Here is a 21,221-nt window from a genome sequence, read left to right as displayed (position 1 = left end):
CTTATTAAAAATAAACAATTAAAAAAACCTGACAAGTCTCATGCACTGTAAGACTTGCATCATCAGGGGTAATGATATATAAAAGTTTTACACACAACAAAAGCTTATTGAGAATTAATTACACATCTTAGATGTTTTTAATAACTTCAACTGTTAAATAATTGATATATTCATTACTGTATGCATGTTGGAACATTGGTAGTTGTTGTCACATTCGGTGGTATACATGTACTATATCCTAGGTCCACGGCAGTTAAATTTTTGATGAAGGCAGACCACACTTGATGTAAAATCAAGCCTTGATTTTTATTGCACTGTGTAGGGATCCTAAGCATTTGTGTGGCTCCTTTAAATTTTCTTGTGAAACAGTTTATATGACATGTTTCTCTGCTTGCCAGAGTACTAGATGGCCAGTAGTGGCTGTGTGGAATGCTGAACCCAATTTGTGCTCCCTTCTTTTTTCAACATCCTTTACATGTTCAGACATGCAGATCTCTCCTGACCTTCTCGTTTGGCCTAACATATCAAATATCTCAGGTCAGCTGCTATACAGAACACATCACCAAACTTGTCTTGTTGGCAACATTTCAAGAGGCTTCCTGATCAGGTGGGGAATAATTCTACTGCTTACAGTGCAAGCCTGTGCATGAAGTCTGGGCACTTCCTATGTGGTAGTCATGTCCACAAGTCCTTCACTCCTACTGCATGCCTCTACACATTAAAGTTTTTTAATATTCTGCTACCATGAAAGACAGCATAAAAACATTAAAATCCAAGTTTAAGTGAGCTGTATGACTACAGCTCACTTAAATGATTGTAAGGGAAGCAGCACTCCCATGGACCCCTAGCTGGATCTATCCTCTCCTTCTTCTACTCTTTGAGGAAGATCCACTTACTTTAATCTTTCCTACAAGGCCTTATCAGCCAACTCTTCTTATTTTATGACCCTTATGCTATTAAGAGTACTCGAGGGTCATGGATCTTTTCATTTCTGGCCTTACAACTATGCCCTCTCTATAAACCTTACTATAATTCTTCTATAATCTACTCTTTCCCTCCTTCAATATACCCTATTCCTCCTATGGGTTTAAATTCAGAAGAAGATTAGTTTAGAAGCCTTAAGGTAGCAGCCCTACCACTGAACTATTCCATTGTGAGGCTAGTCCCCTGACATGGAGAACATAATTCTACTTGTAAGCTGACAGAAAATGATAATCGGAGTGAATCTATGCGAAACGACCCTGGAATGGAAAAGGTAAAACAAAAATGGAAACGACCAAATATAATACACATAGCAAATAAAGAAATAGAATTAGACCAATTATTAAATGAAAGAAATTTTAAAATAGCAGTAATCACTGAAACAAAAAAGAAATTAAAAGGAACTATGAGAACCAAAACTTTTAATGTGATATACAGTGGAGTCGACAGAGACCAAAGAGCACAAGCAGGAGTCATAATTTGGATTCATAACTCCCTTTCAAAACAGTTAAAACATTATAAATTATAGAATGAAAGATTAATAGATGCTAAAATAAAAATAGATAGAGGTTATTTAACAATAATTGATTTATATGCACCAGAAGAAGGAAGAGAACAGGATAATACTGATTTTTATAATCAGCTACAAAACATATATAATAAAATAAATAAAAATGATTATGTAATTTTAGCAGGAGACTTAAGTGCAAGAATTGGAAACACAAAAATTAATAATAATACAATAATACATGGACAACATACTCTAAACAGGAATGCTAAAAAATTGATTGACTTTGTAGTTTATAATAACCTAAAAAGAATGAATTCCTTCTATAAACATAAAGACATACATAAATATACTTGGGCAGCAAGAGGATGGAAATCAATATTAGATTACTTTATATTAAATGAAAAGACATCAAAATTTTCACTAGATGTTAGAGTTCACAGAGGATATGAAATAAGCAGTGACCACTTCCTCGTTAAAATAAAATTAAGATCACCACCTAAATGGCTACAAGTAACAAGAACAGAAAGAAAAATTGAAACATTTGTTTATAAAACTAGACTATTGAATGACACAAATGTACAATGGCCATATGAACAAAGAATTAACCAATATCTAGATAAAATAAAACAAAATGAAGAAATAGAAATGGAATGGCTTAATATAAAAACAATACTAAATGCAGCAGCAAATGAAAGCTTAGGAAAGACCAAAAAATTCAATAAAAGGAAAAAACTGAAGATCTGGGATGATACAATCAAAGAAATAAAAAGAAAAAAGAAGCCTCTCACAAATGGTTAAGCAGTAAAAGATTAGAAGATGAAATAGAATATAAAAGAATAAGAGCCATAGCTAAAAGAGAAATCAGAAAAAGACAGAGAATCATGGAACAAATTTGTTTCTAATTTAGAACATGATTTATATAAAATAAGACACAATGTATATAAAATTTTGAAACACTTAAATGCAGATACCAAAGAAAACAAAATTAAACACTGAATTGAAATTAGAAGTTCTAAATTACTACACAGAATTGTGGACAGACAAATATTTTAAAAAAGACAACTGGCAAACAATTAACGAAAATGAAAAAAACTAAAGAAGAATTAGAAATCAGCCTGAAAGAAACAAGAAACGGAAAATCACTTGGAGAAGATAAGCTAGGTTCAGAATTATATAAATATGCAGGAACAAGATTCAAAGAAAGACTCTTATTACTTATAAATAAAAATTTATTCAACTAGTATCCCCCCAAAAGAATGGAAAAAAGCAATTGTGATTCCTATCTTTAAAAAAGGTAACAGAGATGACCTTAAAAACTATAGAGGTATCAGTATACTAAATTCTTGTTTCCTGTTACAAAATATATAGCAGAATCTTAAATAGCAAACTAATGAAATATTCTGAAAACTTTATTTTAGAAGTACAGAATGGATTTAGAAAAGGACGATCATGTATAGACCCGGCCTTTTGCCAAAAATTAATAATAGAGAAAAGAAGAGAATACAATTTAAAAACACATATTGCATTTATTGACTTTGAAAAAGCATTTGACGAAGTTAAAAGAAACATTATTTAACATATTAAAAGAAAGACAAATACTAAATAATATCCTAAAAGCTATCACAAGTATATATGAAAATAATCAAATACAAATAAGATTAAATCACGAGCTATCATATACGAGAGAGATAAACCAAGGGATCCGACTGGGATGTCCCCTCTCAGCCTATTTACCTAAATGAAACAATAATAAAATGGAATATAAAAATTTCCATCAAGATGTAAAACTTTTTCCTACTGTGAACTTAAACACTCTCCAACAACCAAATAATAATTACAAATTCTGAAGATACCTTACAGAAAGCTATTTTAGATCTAAATGAGATATCCAAAGATTATGGTATGATAATATCAACAGAAAAATCAAAAACTATGGCCTTTAAAGGAAAAGATCCAGCAAGAACTAAAATAGTAACAGATAACAAGATCTTAGAACAGGTGAATTCATTTAACTACCTAGGATGTATGAAACTTTTTCATTTTCATATTCACATATGAAAATGAAAAAGATATAAACGTAAAAATTGCAAATTAAAAATAACAGGTGTAATTAACTCTATATTTAAACCAAACCTGACTAAAAGTATACAATACATTAGCCCTACCAGTCTTAATGTATGGAAGTGAAATCTGGACAATAAAAAATACAGACAAACAAATATTAACAACAGCAGAAGTGAAGTTTATGAGAAAAACTGCAAAGTATACCCTATTTGATCACAAAAGAAATGAAGAAATTATGAAAGAATTAAACCAAGAACCAGTAATAGAAAAAATTAAAAAATATGAACATAAATGGATGGAACACGTTCAAAGAATGAAAACAGAAAGGTTATCAAAACAAGCCTTAAAGTACAAGCCATTAGAAAAAAGAAAACCAGGACATCCTCTTAAACGATTCAACGATGACTTCTAAGGCCGGAACAGGCCATGTAGGCCTAAATCCTTGATACGCATGATGATGATGAATAACTACAGCTCACTTAAACTTTCCACATCATGCATGATTCCTTCTGGAATAATTATGAAACGTGCTTTTGTCAGATATCCCATGCCATAGGTTATCAGACATGAAATCTCTTAAGATATGCTTTGGATCAATAGATTTTGCCTCATTTTTTGTTTTCATTTGCTGCTTTATTAATTCTGATAACTATATTGACCATTAATATTTATCTCTGAAAGTTGATCATATTCAGTTTAATTATCCATACAGCAAGATAATCTTCCCCGAGGATTTCATTGTCCATAATGGCAGCAAGCTCCCCTTTAACTTCACACTGGATAAGAAGCTAAACTGAAATGTTTGCTGTCAGTAATGATCTAATGCAAACTGTTCACGCATGAAATACCACATAATCATTACAACACGCTGGATTTTTTCTTAACCAACTTTCCCTCCAAATACACCACTAATGTTAGCTCTCCTCAAGGCAACTCTGATCAGAACCTCATCCATGTTTCTTTCTCCAGACTGTTTTTCTCTTAGTCAATCTCAGGCTATATCCTATGGCACTAAAATGGTGCAAAATGAAGATCAAGGATTTCTAAGCCATGGTTATTGCTTCCACTCTCCTGATCCAAGAGACTAATCTAATAACTGAATTACTTTTGCTGGGATAAATGCCTTTATTCTTCACTACGCTCACCCCCCCCCCACCGCAACAAATTATCCAACAAATGTGTCAGAGCATTCCAAGCTAAAAATGAAGCATATACTCAATGATTCAAGTTAAAAAAACTCCAGGTTCTCACTTACTTATGTTATAGTCCATGATTTCAAAATAATCAACAAATCTTAAGCAGACTTTTGTAACGGTCAAATGCACTAAGCTTGCTTCCTGCTTAAATAGCAATAGAGGCTTTTGATCCCTTGCCACAGTTGGGCAAAACGTCTGTCTACTATTTTTACATCTCTCTCTCTCTCAACCTGATGAAATAATGGTAACATTTCCTAAAGATAAGACAGATCTCTTGGTGTCAGTTTTCTCCTACGACCAAGGCAAATCTCTTCCTATTCCACAAATCCACAATATGCCTGTTCTAATCTTTTGTCAAAAGGGCATCAGAAAAAATTACTTAATAGCCTTGATACTAATAAGTCTGCTGGCCCAGATGTTATCCCTCCAGTTATACTAAAAGCCTGTTCTTCAAAAAACAGGCTTTTAGTACAACTACAGAAAGACTATGCCATACATATCCTATGTCACCTTTACAAGCTCTCATACTCATCTGGCATCTTTCCAACAGCATGAAAAGATGCTCTTATATGGCCTATTTCTAAAAAAGAGAGACAAGTCTTCACTATCCAGACTCCATCAGTTAATTTGTGATCACCAATATGGATTCCATCATTATCATTCTACAGCAGACCTAATCAATAACCTCACCACCTTTGGACAAATGCCATGGAAAGATTTGGAGATACTCATGTGGTCACTCTTGACATTTCCAAGGCATTTGCTTGAGTGGCATCACAGCCTTCTTACCAAGCTGCCATCTTGTGGTCAGCTTTCTATTCTTCGTGATGCCAACTTCCTCTTTGGTTGTTCACTGCATGTCATGGTGAATAGTTTTCTCTCATCTGATTTTTTCCATCAATGCTGGAGTACCCTAAGGTTATGTGCTTTCACTTATACTCTTTCTTCTATATGTTAACAATCTCTCACTAATATCCATTCATGGCTATGTTTTTTGAATGACAAAGAGACAACCTCTTTGTCATTCAAAAATCTAAATGACAGAAGACAAGCTTCAAGATCTATGGCTAATGCCTTAAAAACCAAAAGTTTTAATGCAACCAAAATAATCATTTCCTGGAAGAAAGACCATGCCTAACTTTCACTCACTTTTGATAACATTCTGCTTACCAACAAAGATCAATTTTTCTCTTCTTTGGTTGACTTTAGTATCTAGCTACCTGGCATAAACACATCCATAGAATTTTACCCTCCGGAAAGCTTTGTATATGGGTGTGTGTGTTTTCATTCTAAACAATACTTCTCTTCTGCTTAATACCTAACACTATATAAATCCCAAAATCCTCTCTCAAAATGCTTGATTGTTAAATGAATAGCTCTCCAGAAGAGAGCTATTCATTTAACAGATGACCACTCTCTGACTGCTTTCCCCATAGATATTCTGTTTCTGCATGTCTTTTCTATGGGTATTTTCATGGCTGGCCACCATTCCTCTTCCATTTTCCTCTAATCATGTACAAACACAGGAAGCTAGATGCTGATCAACATCCGTATACCGTTTAGCTCCAAACTCACTTAATTTCTCTTACTTCATTCCATATGCCTGTCCTTTGAAAAAGTCTGCTCCATACAGTTTTCCCCAATGAATACAACCACCAGCACTTCAAGAAATACATTAACAGATTCCTTGATCAGCAGCCACCAATGAAAAATCTACTGTGGCTGTCAACTGACATGGGCAACCATGTGATTTTTAGGTGAACCCGGATTTTCTATCAGTACACTGAAAAAAGGCTGCATTCCTATAAGTTGACATACATACTGTTTCAAGTTTAATTTCTTTTGATAATTGAAAGGTAATAATAAAAGAGAATAAATTGAAGCAATTTCACTTGATTAATATGGAAGGAATTATTTGTCAAACATAGGAGAGAGAGAGAGAGAGAGGACAAGAATGAGAGGTCATTCTAAGAACAACTGAGTAGCAAACTTTATCTGGAAATGACAGATGAGTGAAATGCATTACCAGGAGTGGTGAGTGCAGAGATTATGAGTTTAAGGAATGGCATAACAAGTGGTATTTTGAAATGGAGTTCTAAAAATGAATCTTATTGGCTTAATGGAATCTACTGGTAACAACACTGACCTCTCAACTAATCTGGCCATATTAGGAAAATGAGTTGCTGGTCAGTTAATTGAGGATGTAGTTAGCTGAATGTATGTTTTTGTTGTAAGGGTCAGTTCATACCCTAACCCAGTGGTCTCAAATTCAAATAGCATGCGGGCGAATGCACGATGTGAAAGCAGCTGACTGGCCGGAATTTTTTTTTTTTTTAAACAAAATGAGAGTGAATATATATATATATATATATATATATATATATATTGAACCGTATTTACCCCTCATGTATGGATACCACCCCTTTATAACCTTTATAATTATGAAACCCTTTTATAACCTTTATAACTTGAGAATAAATAATGACAACCTATTCTCTTTCTTTTATTTATTAAATTTTTCTTCAACACATACAGAAAAATACATATGTTTGTATGTAAATAATTATAAACTTCTTTATTTCTTACTGCAACTTGACACTTGATGGCATTTCGATTTTGATAAAGTTTGTAGCCTTGGAGAAAAATTACTAGAAACTATCTTCATCACGGATTGCAGATGCTCATCGGTCAATTGGGTTCTTTTCTTAGACTTATTAATTTTCAACTGCGAAAAAACTGTTCACATATAAATGTACTCCCAAACAAAGTGATTATTCTTATTGCAAAAATTCACAACTGAGGGTATTTATCTTTTGACAAGTATGAATAAAAGTTAATCAAATCTGTATCTTCAAATCTTTGAATAAGATTTATATCACACTGTAAATTAATTAGCTCCATTTGTAGATTTTCTGGTGCGTTATTCAAGTTCGTTTTTAATGGTAATGAAAATAATGTAAAATCGGACTAAAATCTTTAAATCTTTCTTCAAATTCTTGTCATAATAATGCTATTTTTCTTGATATTTTTGAGATTTTTCATTTGAAATAATAAGGCAGGATTTAAGATGTAGGAAATGTACGAAATTTTTGATTCCAGTTGTGTTTCCCATAATTGCAATTTAACTTTAAAAGCTTTAATACAAGCATACATGTCAGTGATAAGTTTATTCTTTCCTTGCAGCTCTTTATTGAGAATATTTAAATGGCTAGTTAAGTCAACAAGAAATGCTAAATCTGTTATCGATGTATCATTACGAAACTCATCGATGGTTTTATATTTTTGTGTCATGAAAATTTTGATTTCATTTATTAAATCAAAAAACAGTTTTAATACAGCTCCTCGACTTAACCACCTCACCTTGTTATAATAAATCATTTCTCCGTACTCACTTTCAATTTCTTCAAGCAATGCAACAAACTCTTGATGATTCGGAGCTTGCCCACAGATAAAGTTTACTGTTTTAGTTACTGTTTCCATAATATTATCCATCTGCAAACATTTGGTACAAAGTGCTTCTTGATGAATAATGCAACATATAGTGCAAAATTTATTCTGAAATTTTTCTTTTTTCACTATATATCTTAATTTTACCTCTACCCCATTTTTTTTTTTTTTTTTACTAACATTAGCAGCTGCACCATCACTTGCAAATCCAACCATTTTATCCCAACTTAATTTATATTTATCTATTAGTTTTTATTTCAGAAAAAATATCCTGTGCACCAGTTTTTCCTTTCATAGGAATTATTTCCAATAATTCCTCAATTACTTCAAATTCATCAGTAACACCTTGTACAAAAACGGCAAGTTGTGCTATATCTGTGATGTCAGTACTCTCATCAACTGCTATTGAGAATGCTGCAAAATCTATACTTTTTTCTTTCAACTGACATCATAAATCGCCAGCGATTTCGTTAATACGTTCCGCTACCGTGTTGGCTGACAAACTAATAATTTTAAATAATTGTTGTTTGTCAGGATAAAGAAGTTCAGCAGACTTAATCAAACAATCTTTAAGGAATTTGCCATCAGTAAATGGTTTTCATCGTTTTGCAATGATGTGCGCGAGAGCAAAACTTGCGTGAACTGTTGCTTCAGTAAAAAAATTTTGTTGTCGTTGTAAGCCAGATTTCAGAAACTGTAACTTTTCTTCCCTCAATTTGCCTTCCAACATTTCAGATTTTTCTTCATAATTCGTTTCATAATGACGACGTAAATTGTATTCTTTTGGAACTGATATTTCCTTATTACAAATAAAACATACAATTTTATTGCGCACAATACCACAAAAGTATAATTTCCCATTTATCTTGAAAAACACACCCTTCTTCGTCCACTTTTCTTTTACTCTTTGTTAAAGACATGGCTTGCAGTTTAATCTCTTAATCAAAATCACTATTATAATTTTATTTACAACTTTAATTCAACAAGATGGATTTTCATATGAAATCAACACTCAAAAGTTATGCACAATTCTAAATGATAGGTACTGATATAATGTAGATCTAACAACAAGACAAATAAACAGGTTTTATAAGCCATACGTCAGTTTGTCTCCATCTATATAAGTGAATGTGCAGAATCAGGGAAACTAGAGTTATTAAGGGGGGGGGGGGGTAAGTAGATATGCAGATTTTAGGGAGACAGTTGAGTGTGTGAATGTGTGTAATATGCCCAAGCGAGTAGGAAAGACCAGAATGGAATAGTTAGTATAAGGCATCAAAATAGGGATGGGACAAATCGGCTTCTGCAATTCATGTATACAAATGCCAGAAGTATTAGGAAAAAGGAAAAATTTTTGGCCTTGGTTGGAACTTCCAGACCACAGGTTATTGGCATTAGTGAAACATGGCTGACAGAAGATGACACAGCTAGTGGGATTGACTGTGAGGGATATGGAGTGTTCAGGAGTGACAGGGAGAATAAAATGGGGGTAGGTGTGTTATTGATGATAGCTGATGAGCTACAGCCAAGAAGAATAGAAGTGGAACTGCAGGATAGAGAAAACAGCACATATGAGGCTATTTGGTGTGAGATTGAAACCAGCAGAACAAAATATACAGTTGGGTGCTGTATATTTTATATGTAAATATATATAATAATTGATGGAATAGATGGTGGAGAGAGTATGCATAAGCAAATAGAAGAAATGAGTGGAAGGAGGGTAATTATTATGGGAGATTTCAACATGGTAACATTGATTGGAAGGAGGATAAGACATATGGGAGGAAGGAATTGGATTTTATGCGGTTATTAAGGGATAAGATAACTATCTGCGACAGCATGTAAGAAAATACTAGGGATCAGGGAGGGCTTGACCTAGTAATTGCATCTGAGAATTTGGCTGTAACAAATATGACCACGTTGCCACCAATTGGTGAGAGTGATCATAGGGTCTTGACTTGGGAGGTGGCTAAAGGTGTGGAATTTACAATTAAGACAGCCAAATTCTCAGATGTAAATCCCGATAATACATGTGGAATTATCGCGCTGGTAAGTATGACAAGCTTAGGAGATGGATTGGTTCAGTGCCATGGCATGTACAACTGCAAGGGATAGAAGTTGATAGTGCATGAGTTAAGAAGTGTTTGCATGAAGCAAAGGCTGAATGTATACCTAGAGTCCGAATAATAAATCAAGTAAGGGTTAAATGGATGAATAACACCATTAAGCTTGAGCTGCAAAAAAAGAAACAACTATGGAGGGAATTTAAGGAGAAAGGTGACCGACAGGCACATGAATGGTATAAAGAGCAGGCCAGAAGGGTAACAAGTGTGGTAAGAAAAGCAAAAAAGGATTACGAAAGAATATTGGCCATGCAGGCTAAAGAGAATCCTAAACAGTTTTTTCGATATGTTGCAAGTAAAAGAAAAAATGTATATGGCAGAATGATTTTAAAGAACCGATGGTAGGGAGGTAACCGAATTAGTTGATATAGTTGAATTACTGAGCGAGCACTTTGCAAGAATATATCTTCCAGGTGGTGACATTGCAGAAATGAATGAACCAATAGATTATACAGGAATTGTGGTGAATGGAGTGGAGGTGAGTAGTCTATTGCAAAACCTCAATGTCAATACATCTGTGGGATTGGATGGTATACCAGCTCGGGTCGTACGTGAAGCGGCTAAAGAATTGTCAGTACCCTTGACCATTTAGTTTAATTTGAGTCTCGGGTCTGGGTTAGTCCCGAGAGGGTGGAAAGAGGGGAAAATAGTTCCACTGCATAAAGGAGATTCCAAGACTGCTGTTGTAAATTACCGACCGATTAGCATATCAGGAATCGTTGTCAAGTCTTGGAGAAATTAGTCAAGAGAAGAATACAGGATTGGATAGATGAAAATGGGATACTGTATGGGGGACAACATGGTTTTGGGGAGGGTAGATCATGCCTCAGTAACTTGCTCATGTTTTATAACACGGTGACGGCTGAACTGGATAAGGGTAATGGGTTTACAGTGATTCTACTGAATCTTGCCAAGGCCTTTGACAGGATACCACATGGAACTCTAATCAGTAAACTGGAGCAGATGGGGATGGATAGGAGGGTGGTTGATGGAGAGATACCAGAGAGTGGTTTATTCAAGAGTGGAGTCCAAAAGATGGCTTGTGACTAGTGGTGTGCTGTAGGGTTCTGTTCTTGGACCACTACTTTTCAATTTGTTCATTAACGATATAGGAAAGGATCTGAGAGGAGGTGTTCACTTATTTGCTGATGATACAAATTTGGGTAGAGCAATTGTGAGTGCACAGGATGTCAAAATTTTACAGGATGATTTGGATAGTTTGGAGGACTGGGCTAGGGAAAATGGATGTCAATTTAATGTGGCAAAGTGTAAGGTTATGCATTTTGGGGCGAAAAGAATAGCAGCAGTATATCACAGTGGTGGAACCATACTCCAGGAGATTGATGAGGCCAGGGATTTGGGAGTGTTGGTGGATAGGGAATTGAAGTTTAGGGGGCACATTGCAAAAGTGGCTAAATCAGCTCATCAAATCACTTGGCTTCTGAAAAATACTTTAACAAGCAGAGACAAACAAGTTGTTGTTCCTCTGTATCGAGCCTTGATAAGATCCCATCAAGACTATTGTGCCCAGATATGGGCGCCAGGGTTTCTTCTTGATGGGGAGAAGGTGGAGAGGATCCAGAGACGAGTAACCAAGATGATAGCAGGTCTGTGGAATGAACCTTATGAGAACAGGTTGAAGATTTGTGGGTTGCAAAAATTGGTTGATAGGCGGAAAAGGGGTGATATTATTGAGACATTCAAATTATTGAAGGGTTCCTATAAGATTAATCCAGAAGATATTTTTGAGAATAGGACTGGTGGTGAGAGGACTAGGGACCATACATGGAAGTTGGGCAAGAATGTGGTTAGCAAGGGTGTTAGAGCTAGGTTTTTTACTTGGAGAGTGGTGAATGAGTGGAATAAGCTGCCAGAGTCTGTTGTGGGTGCTATGACCATGAATGAGTTCAAGGCGAGGTATGATAGATACTGTGTGAATGTCGAATAGTTGTTCTTGACATGATGTTAGGGCCTCTCTCGATGAGTCTGTCGATTCCTTGGAGTTGCCCGAAATAATAATAATATATTGCAATATGAACTGCGCAGCTGTGCATCGAAAACACCAGAATACTGAAGCACCACCAACTGTCAGCTGGCGAACTAAATTTACTGATTTTAAATTGTAGATATGGACTGAGCTTATGTGCACATAAGCTCAGTCCATATCTCTATGTCTCTAAAACTATAAGCACCGTATTTACAACAAATACATAATCGAAATGTATTCGCGGGCCGTGTAAAATTGCTTTGGGGGCCGGATGCGGCCCGCAGGCTGCCAGTTTGAAACCACTACCCTAACCTATTCAAGGTTCGGTTACCTGAGATCATTGCATATTTCAAATGTGTCCTGAATTGTTATACTTCAAAATTAAGCATTTAAACAAAATTTAATATGCTGAAGTAAGCTGAGTCTACTGAACATATTAGCACATATTGGAAAATATTAAAATGGAATAGTAGCACAAAAAGATCAATGGTAATATAAATCAGGTGAACATTACTCTAATGTTAAAAAAATAACTACACACACACACACACACACCAAATAATAGTTATTTGATTAAACCTGCTAGTTTTGCCACATGTGCTGGTGGCTTTGTCTGGATTAGGAAGAACAAATACACAATAAGTGGTAAATATGAATCATTGCATAACTAAAAACAGAATATATAGGAACTGTTACACAAAAATAAAAGTAAAAACAGAAACACATGGAGCATGGGATTCAGTCATTGTTCAGTAAGTGTGCACGATAGTTTGCAGAAAAATTAAAGTTCAATGTGTTGAAAGATGTAATAAGTGACTTACAAATGTCACAAAATCATTCCGTGGTTTCTGTTGAGAGTGCCTTGTGAGTGGATTACCATCGTAGCCTCTTTGATGTTGCAGATGCTGAAGTCTTATATGTAAGGCATGGAGCTTGCCTTACAGGCCTGAGCTATCTTCTTTGTTGTTATTGATGTCGTCAATATTCTCCTTTTGCCTTATTATTAAATTTCTAGATGTTTGTCCTATGTAAGGCCACAAGAACATTATTATCATCATCTGAGATCTCCAGGGAGTTAAGGACTCTCATTGAGGGAGGCTATAAATCACCCAAACCATACCTTCCCTTAAATTCATTCACACTAGTTGCACTCATTATCACTAAAGGCAAACTATTCCACTCACTCACTGTTCTGTGAAAGAAAAACCTAGCTCTTATCCCTTTCTTGACTGTAAACAAATTTAAGTTCCATGGATGACCCTGTGTTCTCTCCCCACCTTCCATATAACGAGAAACTTCATCAGATATCCTATAACATCCATTCAAAAGTTTAGAGACCTCTTTCTCCTATTAACCAGAGTCTGCAATCCACATGCTCGCAACCTGTCCTCGTAATCTAAATCCCATAATCTGGATATAATTTTGTAACTCTTTTCATCCTTTCCACAGCTTCTTAATCCCCCTTGAAACCTGGGAGACCAAATTTGCACACAATAATCCAGGTGCAGTCTTATTAAGGTCTTATAAAGAGGTTGTATAACTCATACAGATTGTTATCTACATTTCTCTTCATCACAAATTAGATAATGTACATAGACTGAAAAAGAGGGGGATCTCTATTATAAGAGATGAACACTAAAAGAAAAATTACATTCTCTTCTCCAACTATTAGTTAGCAATATATATTCTAAAAAAAATTATAGAAAGAATACTATTCCATACTCCCTTTCTTCACCAGGTTCATGACATTCACCACAGAGCCTGGGTTTACATCTGTTATATTGGCAAACTTTCTTTAAAAATTGCCAATCTGCTGAAATCTCAGGACATAAGTGTCCTTCATACCCACTGTAACTTTACAAACTCACCTAAGCCAAACAACCTTTTCAACAAACATTCTAGAGTTTAGAAATAAGGCAAAAGGAGCACATTGGAGATGTCAATAACAACAGAAAAGACAAATCAGACTTGGCATTCCATTCCTCCCACACTCGCCACAATACAGAATGGGACAAGTGCTCCATGCCTTACACAGAAGACAACTTTAGCACCTGCAACATCATTGGAAGTTTATTTTTCACTTGGTTAGACTATTATAAATTTAGTTTAATCCTTTATCGAAGTGTAAGCAAACAAAGTTTGTGCCTGAAATTATCTTCAGGACTGGGGTAAGGTAGCGCAACACCAGGCAACTCCGAGCAAAGGTGGACCAAGCTCTCATCGCTCCTTGTCTCAGTATCTCCCATAATGCAAAACACATCTCCTTGCGGACATGTATACTGTTATGTTAAGGGAAGGGCCACTACCCAGACCAGTTTCGACCTTTATTGAGGTCTCGTCAGTGGGAGGCAGACCTTACCCGCACCCTGAAGATAATTTCAGGCGCAAACTTTGTTTGCTTACACTTGGATAAAGGATTAAACTAAATTTATAATAGTCTAACCAAGTGAAAAATAAACTTCCAACATCTTTCTCTAAATCCAGAGTAATTCAATAATAAGGTGGAACACCCGTTTTCAACTCCTATAGGTAAATATGACCTCTCCTGTTGCTTCTGCCTTAGTATCTCCACGTTTGGGTCTGCCTCCCACTGACGAGACCTCAATAAAGGTTGAAACCAGTCTGGGTAGTGGCCCTTCCCTTCATGCATAGCAGTGTACATGTCCGCAAGGAGATGTGATTTGCATTATGGGAGATACTGAGACAAGGAGTGATGAGAGCCTGGTCCACCTTTGCTCAGAGTTGCCTGGTGTTGCACTACCTTACCCTAGTCCTGAAGATAATTTCAGGTGCAAACTTTGTTTGCTTACACTTCGATAAAGGATTAAACCAAATTTATAACACCTGCAACATCAAAGAGGCTACAGTGATAATCCACTCACAAGGCATTCTCAACAGAAACCAAGGAATGATTTTATGTGACTTTGGAAGTCACTTATTGATGTTTCAATATGTGACTTCCAAATTTCTAGATCTTTCAACACAGACTAATTTTTCTGCAAACTATCATGCACACCTGCTGAACAATGACTTACCCATGCCAGCTTCCCATGCTCCACGCTTCTGTTTTTGTTTTTTACCTTTATTTTTGTGTAACAGTTCCTATATATTTGATTTTTTGTTATGTAATGATTCATATTTACCGCTTATTGTATCTTTTTTTGTTCTTCCTAATCCAGATGAAGCCACACGCATATCTCGTAAAGCTAGTAGGTTCAATTAAATAACTATTACAACCTATAAACCCAAGTGTTACTTATTTTTGTTACATTCGTTTTTGGTCAAAAAAATCAACACTCATTACCCTAATGTTATCCTTCAAAAGAACTAAGCTTTTATGTTTTGCATCTGGTGCAACCAATTGAAGAGGTTCCTCTGGAAATTCCTGAAGTTCATTCTCTACACCTGAATAAAAGAAATGTTTAAATATGAAAGAAAATATTGCTGAGTAATCAATCTAATGAGCATCTAAATAATGTAGGGAAAAAAAAATTCTAATGGCAAGGTCTCAACCTATTGATAATACAGTACTATTAGCATCATACTTCCATGGAGTTATCACAGGTCTCCACTGAAATGCACAAAACTTATCAAACCAAGCCTTGATCTCATTCACTATTTCTACATTCATTACATTCCCAAGCAATGAATTCCAATCACCAACAACTCTCTATGCAATCTCCTCTTATTATATCTATGTCTCCCTTCAATATATGAAAAATCTCTTCCATGTTAATCTGGTAACAACCCTACATCAACTTACACATCAAATTATATCATATGATCCATCATGCTCTGCAACTTGAAAGCTGTCTTCATACTCAACATTCCAGAGATTCAATACCACCTTAACTTCTCTAAACCCTCTCCAACATATCTTCATCTCAATGAAAACCAGGTGACCAAATCAGCACACAGTAATCCATATGCATGATAATCATAGACTTATACAATGAAAACAACCTTTAGTTTTATATATGTATGTTCTCATCATCATAATCCCTTGTGTTATCCCAATTCTGACAACATGGTCCATCCTAGAATTCCTCTCTAGAATTCCACAGCCTGCTGGAGAGCAGATAATGCTCACCAGCAGACTGTGGAATTCAAATCCCAAAATGGGCATGGATGCATACAATTGTCTTTAAGTAGTAGGTGAATTTCGCTGCACAGTGCGAGACCATGCTCTGCATATAGGGTAGCCTGAAATGACTTTAAAAAGTTTCATGTTTGGTCCCTTGGAGCAGTTTCCAGAACAGGTAAAAAATGAATAAAAAATACAAATATATATATATATATAAAATAAAAAATCAAAGAAAAATCCTCAGCCCATCGACAGTACTAATGTATAATAGGTTTGTGGGTGAGGGTCACAAAAAATTCTACAAAACACAATAACAACAACAAAAAAAAAAACTGACTTCTTTAGCATTTACTCTTGCTTTTGCTAAGATACAAAATTAATTATTTCTTTTCTACCTTTATTTTTAATGGAAATTACATGTAATCACCCGAAACTTTTCAGCACTATTGTAGCTCATAACATATAATCATCTTTAATAGGCGTCCCAGAGGAAGCTATATTCACAAACATAGCTAATAACATGCTGAGGGATATATAAAATTTTGCAAATTGCTAACTCAAGAAGTAAAATGAAATTAAATTACACTTCACAATTCACAAAAGAACTGTGTTCTTGTTCTAACCTTTACTCAAGCTGTGAATAAATAAGTTTGTGCACAAAGTATCTTTGTACACAAAGTATATAGGAGCTGTGACTTCATTTACAATTTGTCTCAATATCTCATACTGTTTGGCACCCCCCTCCCTTCAGACATGTATATTATGATTCAGGCCTAAATGGAGTCAAAAGGCTCATCATGGGAGGTCCTTCCTAGAAAATACAAAGTCATACCACTCCTTGAACCCACTGACCGTTTGTGCTCTCACAACTATCAGGTAATGCATTCCACAGTTCAACCACCCTCGATGTAAAGAAACCACTCCTCACCCTCTTGCTCACAGCTTTCTTTCGTAACTACCAGGGATGCTCCTTGTCCTCAATATTATCATGCATTATGGGAAGAATCACTACCTAAATCAGTTTTGACCATTACTGAGGTCTCCTCAGGAGGAGCTGAATCCATGGAGTTACCAAGAGCTAAATTGATGCATAATTCATATTCACCCAAAATGAAAATAATACAAAGAAGCTGCTCTGAACATCAATAAATTTCAGCAATTGAATTAATGCTTAAAATTGTAGTCCACTCTCAGATGAGCATGGAGTTTAGTGCAGTGCAACACAACACAGCACAGACATCATATTCTCCCCCTCTCCATGGAATCAGACTCATCATGGGAGGCCCATACTAACTATTATTCACACAATACCTATCATGCTTCTCCTTCACACAATACCCCTCTAGCAACCCATTCCCTCTTTTACTAAAGTAAAAAATCTAGTTAACACCTACATGAGGCAACTCTTAGCTCCCTCCCTTCCTGCCATTCAAAGATGTCTTTAGTATCAATCCTATAAAACTCCTTTAATAACATGTCTGTTATGTCCTCTTTTTCACCTATTGAGTCTTTGTAACCCACAAATCTATCAATTCTGATAAGGAGCATTCCAGAAAACTATCATGATCTTGATAACTTGCCTCTGGATCCTTTCTACTACTCATACATTCCCGAATTCAAGCAACCAGATCTGTGTGGAGTAGTCCAAATGTGATTATTAAAGCCTTGTGAAGTGGAGTGCACAATATGACCCCTAAACTTCAACTTCCTACCCATAAATCTCTGGTCACATTAATTTCTTAGTCCAGTCCCATCAATGCAGCACAGAACTTGTGATCTCTTCACCCCAAAGTGCATGGCATGACCTTATACTTTGATATGTTAAATTAACTACCATTATCGTGCCTATACTAATAGTCAATTTAAGCCATCTGTAGGATTTCTACATTATCTTTATAGGCTACTGCTCTTCCGCATCAGCCAAAAACTGAACATTTTCCCTTAAATCACTTCCTATATCACTGATGTACAAATTAACAGATTACTATATACTGAGCCTTGCAATAAACCATGATTCACCTACCTTCGACTGGATTCAATTTCCCTATATATTACTCTTTGATGTCTGTCAATCAGCTTTTTTTATTTTTGTTTATTTATTATTAGTATTATTATTATTATTTTTTTTTTTTTACCAGAATCACTAGATTCACATCCTCCTCATCTGCTAACAGATGGAGAGGATGTGAATCTAAGAATTCCATGTGATATCATGTCAAATATCCTTGCAAAGTCCATTATCACACTGTGTGCCAATTTCCTTTATCCAACTCAAGCATTACGATTAAAAAGTGACCAATTCATGTCTTATCAGAACAGTAACTTACTGATTTAATATAATATATTAAGGCAAGAACTCTATAAGTGCAATTTACTTTGTTTCTGTAATGCTGTATTTTGCAAAAGCATCTGACAAGTTGCTGAATGGAATCTGTTAAGTTGAAGCAAATGAGGATGGCTATGGGATTGATGAGATGGATAAGTAGATGGTTGTCAGTCAGGCATCAATGAATAGCATAGAGTGAAGTTAAACAGTAAGTTTAACTTCTATACTAATGATATTGGAGAAGATGTTATGAGTAATATTGAGTTGTTTGCTGATGCTAAGTTGAGGAGAAGCAACAGTACATGAAAGTGATGTAGCCAGCATTGTAGGCATAATAACTTTTCTTTTAATATGGAAAAATGTAAAGTCATGCACTTTGGATTGAAAAGTTTCAATAAGTGTATTCTATTAATGAGGTTTCACTGCTGGAAAATTATGAGGCTAAGAATCTGGGAGTTATGGTTGATGGGGAAACTGAAGTTCACAAACTATATTCCTTAAAAATTGACAAAACAGCACAGGGGATCATTTGGATGCTCAAATATACACTGACTATTATGGACAAAAGTCATTATTTCGCATTAAAAGATACATCCACATCTGAACTGCTGTGCTCAAATTTTGTCACCTGGGTTTCTTGGGACATGGAAGTGGATTCAAAGATATGTGATCAAGATGGTTTTGGGAGTGGAATGTTCTTTATGAGGTCAGACTAAAGATTTCTGGTTAAAAAAAAAAAAATGACACAGATGGAAGGAGAGGAGATATGATAGAAACAAATATAGAAACTGCTAAAAGGATTTTTTAGAATGGAGGTAGAGGAAAGTCTTCAGTATATATGGCGGGGGGGGGGGGATCACATTGAGTAATGCTGCAGTTAGTGGAAATGTATCACACCATTTTTAGAATTTTTTGGGGAGGTACTGTGTAAATAATGGTTGGTTTGCGCCTCCTATGTTAAAAATTGCACAGTGCATGCTGAGACAGAGTCTGAATGCACTGTGTTATGTTAGGTATATTGTGAATAGTGTCAGTTGGACCTCCTACACTGAGTCTTTGAGCTCTGCAGTGGTACCCGTTTACCATTTTTTTTTTTTTTTTAAAGAAGAAAAAAAAAATTAACACAATCAGTCTATGACAATTTTCTGCCAGGTAGTCAGTTGGTCTGGCAGTGCTTTTTCACACAAACAAAAACCAATAGCTTGATTGACTACCCAACATCAGTACATTATTAAGTGTGGGCTTTTTTTTTTTTTTTTTTTTTTTTACTTAAATGCATCTACCATAATAAAAACAACACAAATAAAATTATAAAAAAATAAATAAATACAACAACAACAAAAAATAAAGCTCCATTGCTAAATAAATGCCAAAGTTAGAGAATGAACGGCTTTCGAGTAACACAATTTGTTTCCAAGTTTAGCGAATTAAACTTCGCGCTCAAAGATTTCTCCGAGACTGCTTTGGATTCCGTATACTTTTTATGGAGACAAACTGTACCCTTGCTGAAAGACAGTCTGATACATTCCGGAAAAAGAAGGGGATTGATTACATCAGGTTTCTTTAGAAATTATGTACAACGCAAAATCATAATAAATGAATCAAAATAACCACAAATTCAAAAAAAAAAATTCCTTACTTTGTTGCAGTTGAAGAGAGAAAGTGAAACAAAGTACAAAACAAAAATTAAAAAACATATAACCTAAATAAGACATGAGACTAGTATTATAAAAATTATCCTCCTACAAAACGACACCGAATATGACATATTATCAAAACCAAAAAACCGGCTGAAGGTAAAATCACCTGTTCATAATTGAAAATACAACGCTACGCCATCTGTAGTCATAAAAACAACTGAAATATTAGAATATTGAGTATATAATTATAAGGATTGAAGAACAGGGCCTTCAAAACTGCAAGCAAAATTATAATCGATAAATTGTTATATTATACCTAAGTTGGTAAACAGTGTTTGCCTTTGAACTTTACAACATTTTGAAAGCAATACGCAAAGTATTAGGTTTGAAATTTGCTTCAGCGACTACACGGAAGAATTAATTCATGAAACCACCGAAAAGCTTTTTGTAAAAGCATAGCCGACTCAATGTTTTGGGGAGATCTGTACAAGATGCAAATACAGACCCACAAATTTCTTCGGTGGGGGAGGCCTTAAATTTTATGCGCCAAAGAAACTAGAATTTTTTTCTCAGTGTGCATACATTTTATCACATTTGGAAATCCGATTACAGGAAATTTTTCTAAGCTTTTTTTTTTTTTAGCAGTTTTCCAGTTAGTCGATTTCTGGCAGCACGGGTAAGTGGATTTTTTCTCCCTGAAACTCTGATTTTTCGTCTCGTAAACTCAAGAAAATCGACCATAGAATACACGCTATTTCAAACCAAAAATATTATGTTAGGGTCAGGTACCATGAGATGGCAGCACTTGTTGAGCCATCTCTTCACTGCGTGCCGCTTAAATTAGTGATAGCCTTGGGCCAGC

General features: G+C 35.2%; 1 protein-coding gene across 4 annotated transcripts in view; it reads right to left on the bottom strand.

Annotated features, from left to right (window-relative positions):
• Positions 1-20,470, bottom strand: part of LOC150098408 (uncharacterized) — a 255,884-nt gene extending 235,414 nt beyond the window's left edge. For all 4 annotated transcript variants that reach the window (XR_016549455.1, XR_016549454.1, XR_016549456.1 and 1 more), the window contains exons 1-2: positions 20,359-20,470; positions 15,614-15,714 (exon numbers count right to left, since the gene is read on the bottom strand). Coding sequence is in view for 1 of the 4 variants with exons in the window: in XM_090404682.1 (XP_090260808.1) it covers positions 15,614-15,714; positions 20,359-20,434 (177 nt within the window). In the remaining 3 variants the exon portion in view is untranslated. The remainder of the gene's footprint in view (positions 1-15,613; positions 15,715-20,358) is intronic.
• Positions 20,471-21,221: the final 751 nt, after the last annotated feature.

This window comes from Typopeltis vanoorti, chromosome 15 (genome assembly GCF_054136105.1).
Source record: "Typopeltis vanoorti isolate ZY-2024b chromosome 15, IOZ_Tvanoo_1.0, whole genome shotgun sequence".
Classification (NCBI taxonomy): domain Eukaryota; kingdom Metazoa; phylum Arthropoda; class Arachnida; order Uropygi; family Thelyphonidae; genus Typopeltis; species Typopeltis vanoorti.
Note: the sequence above shows the minus strand (reverse complement) of the source record. Positions and strands in the feature narration are given on the sequence as shown.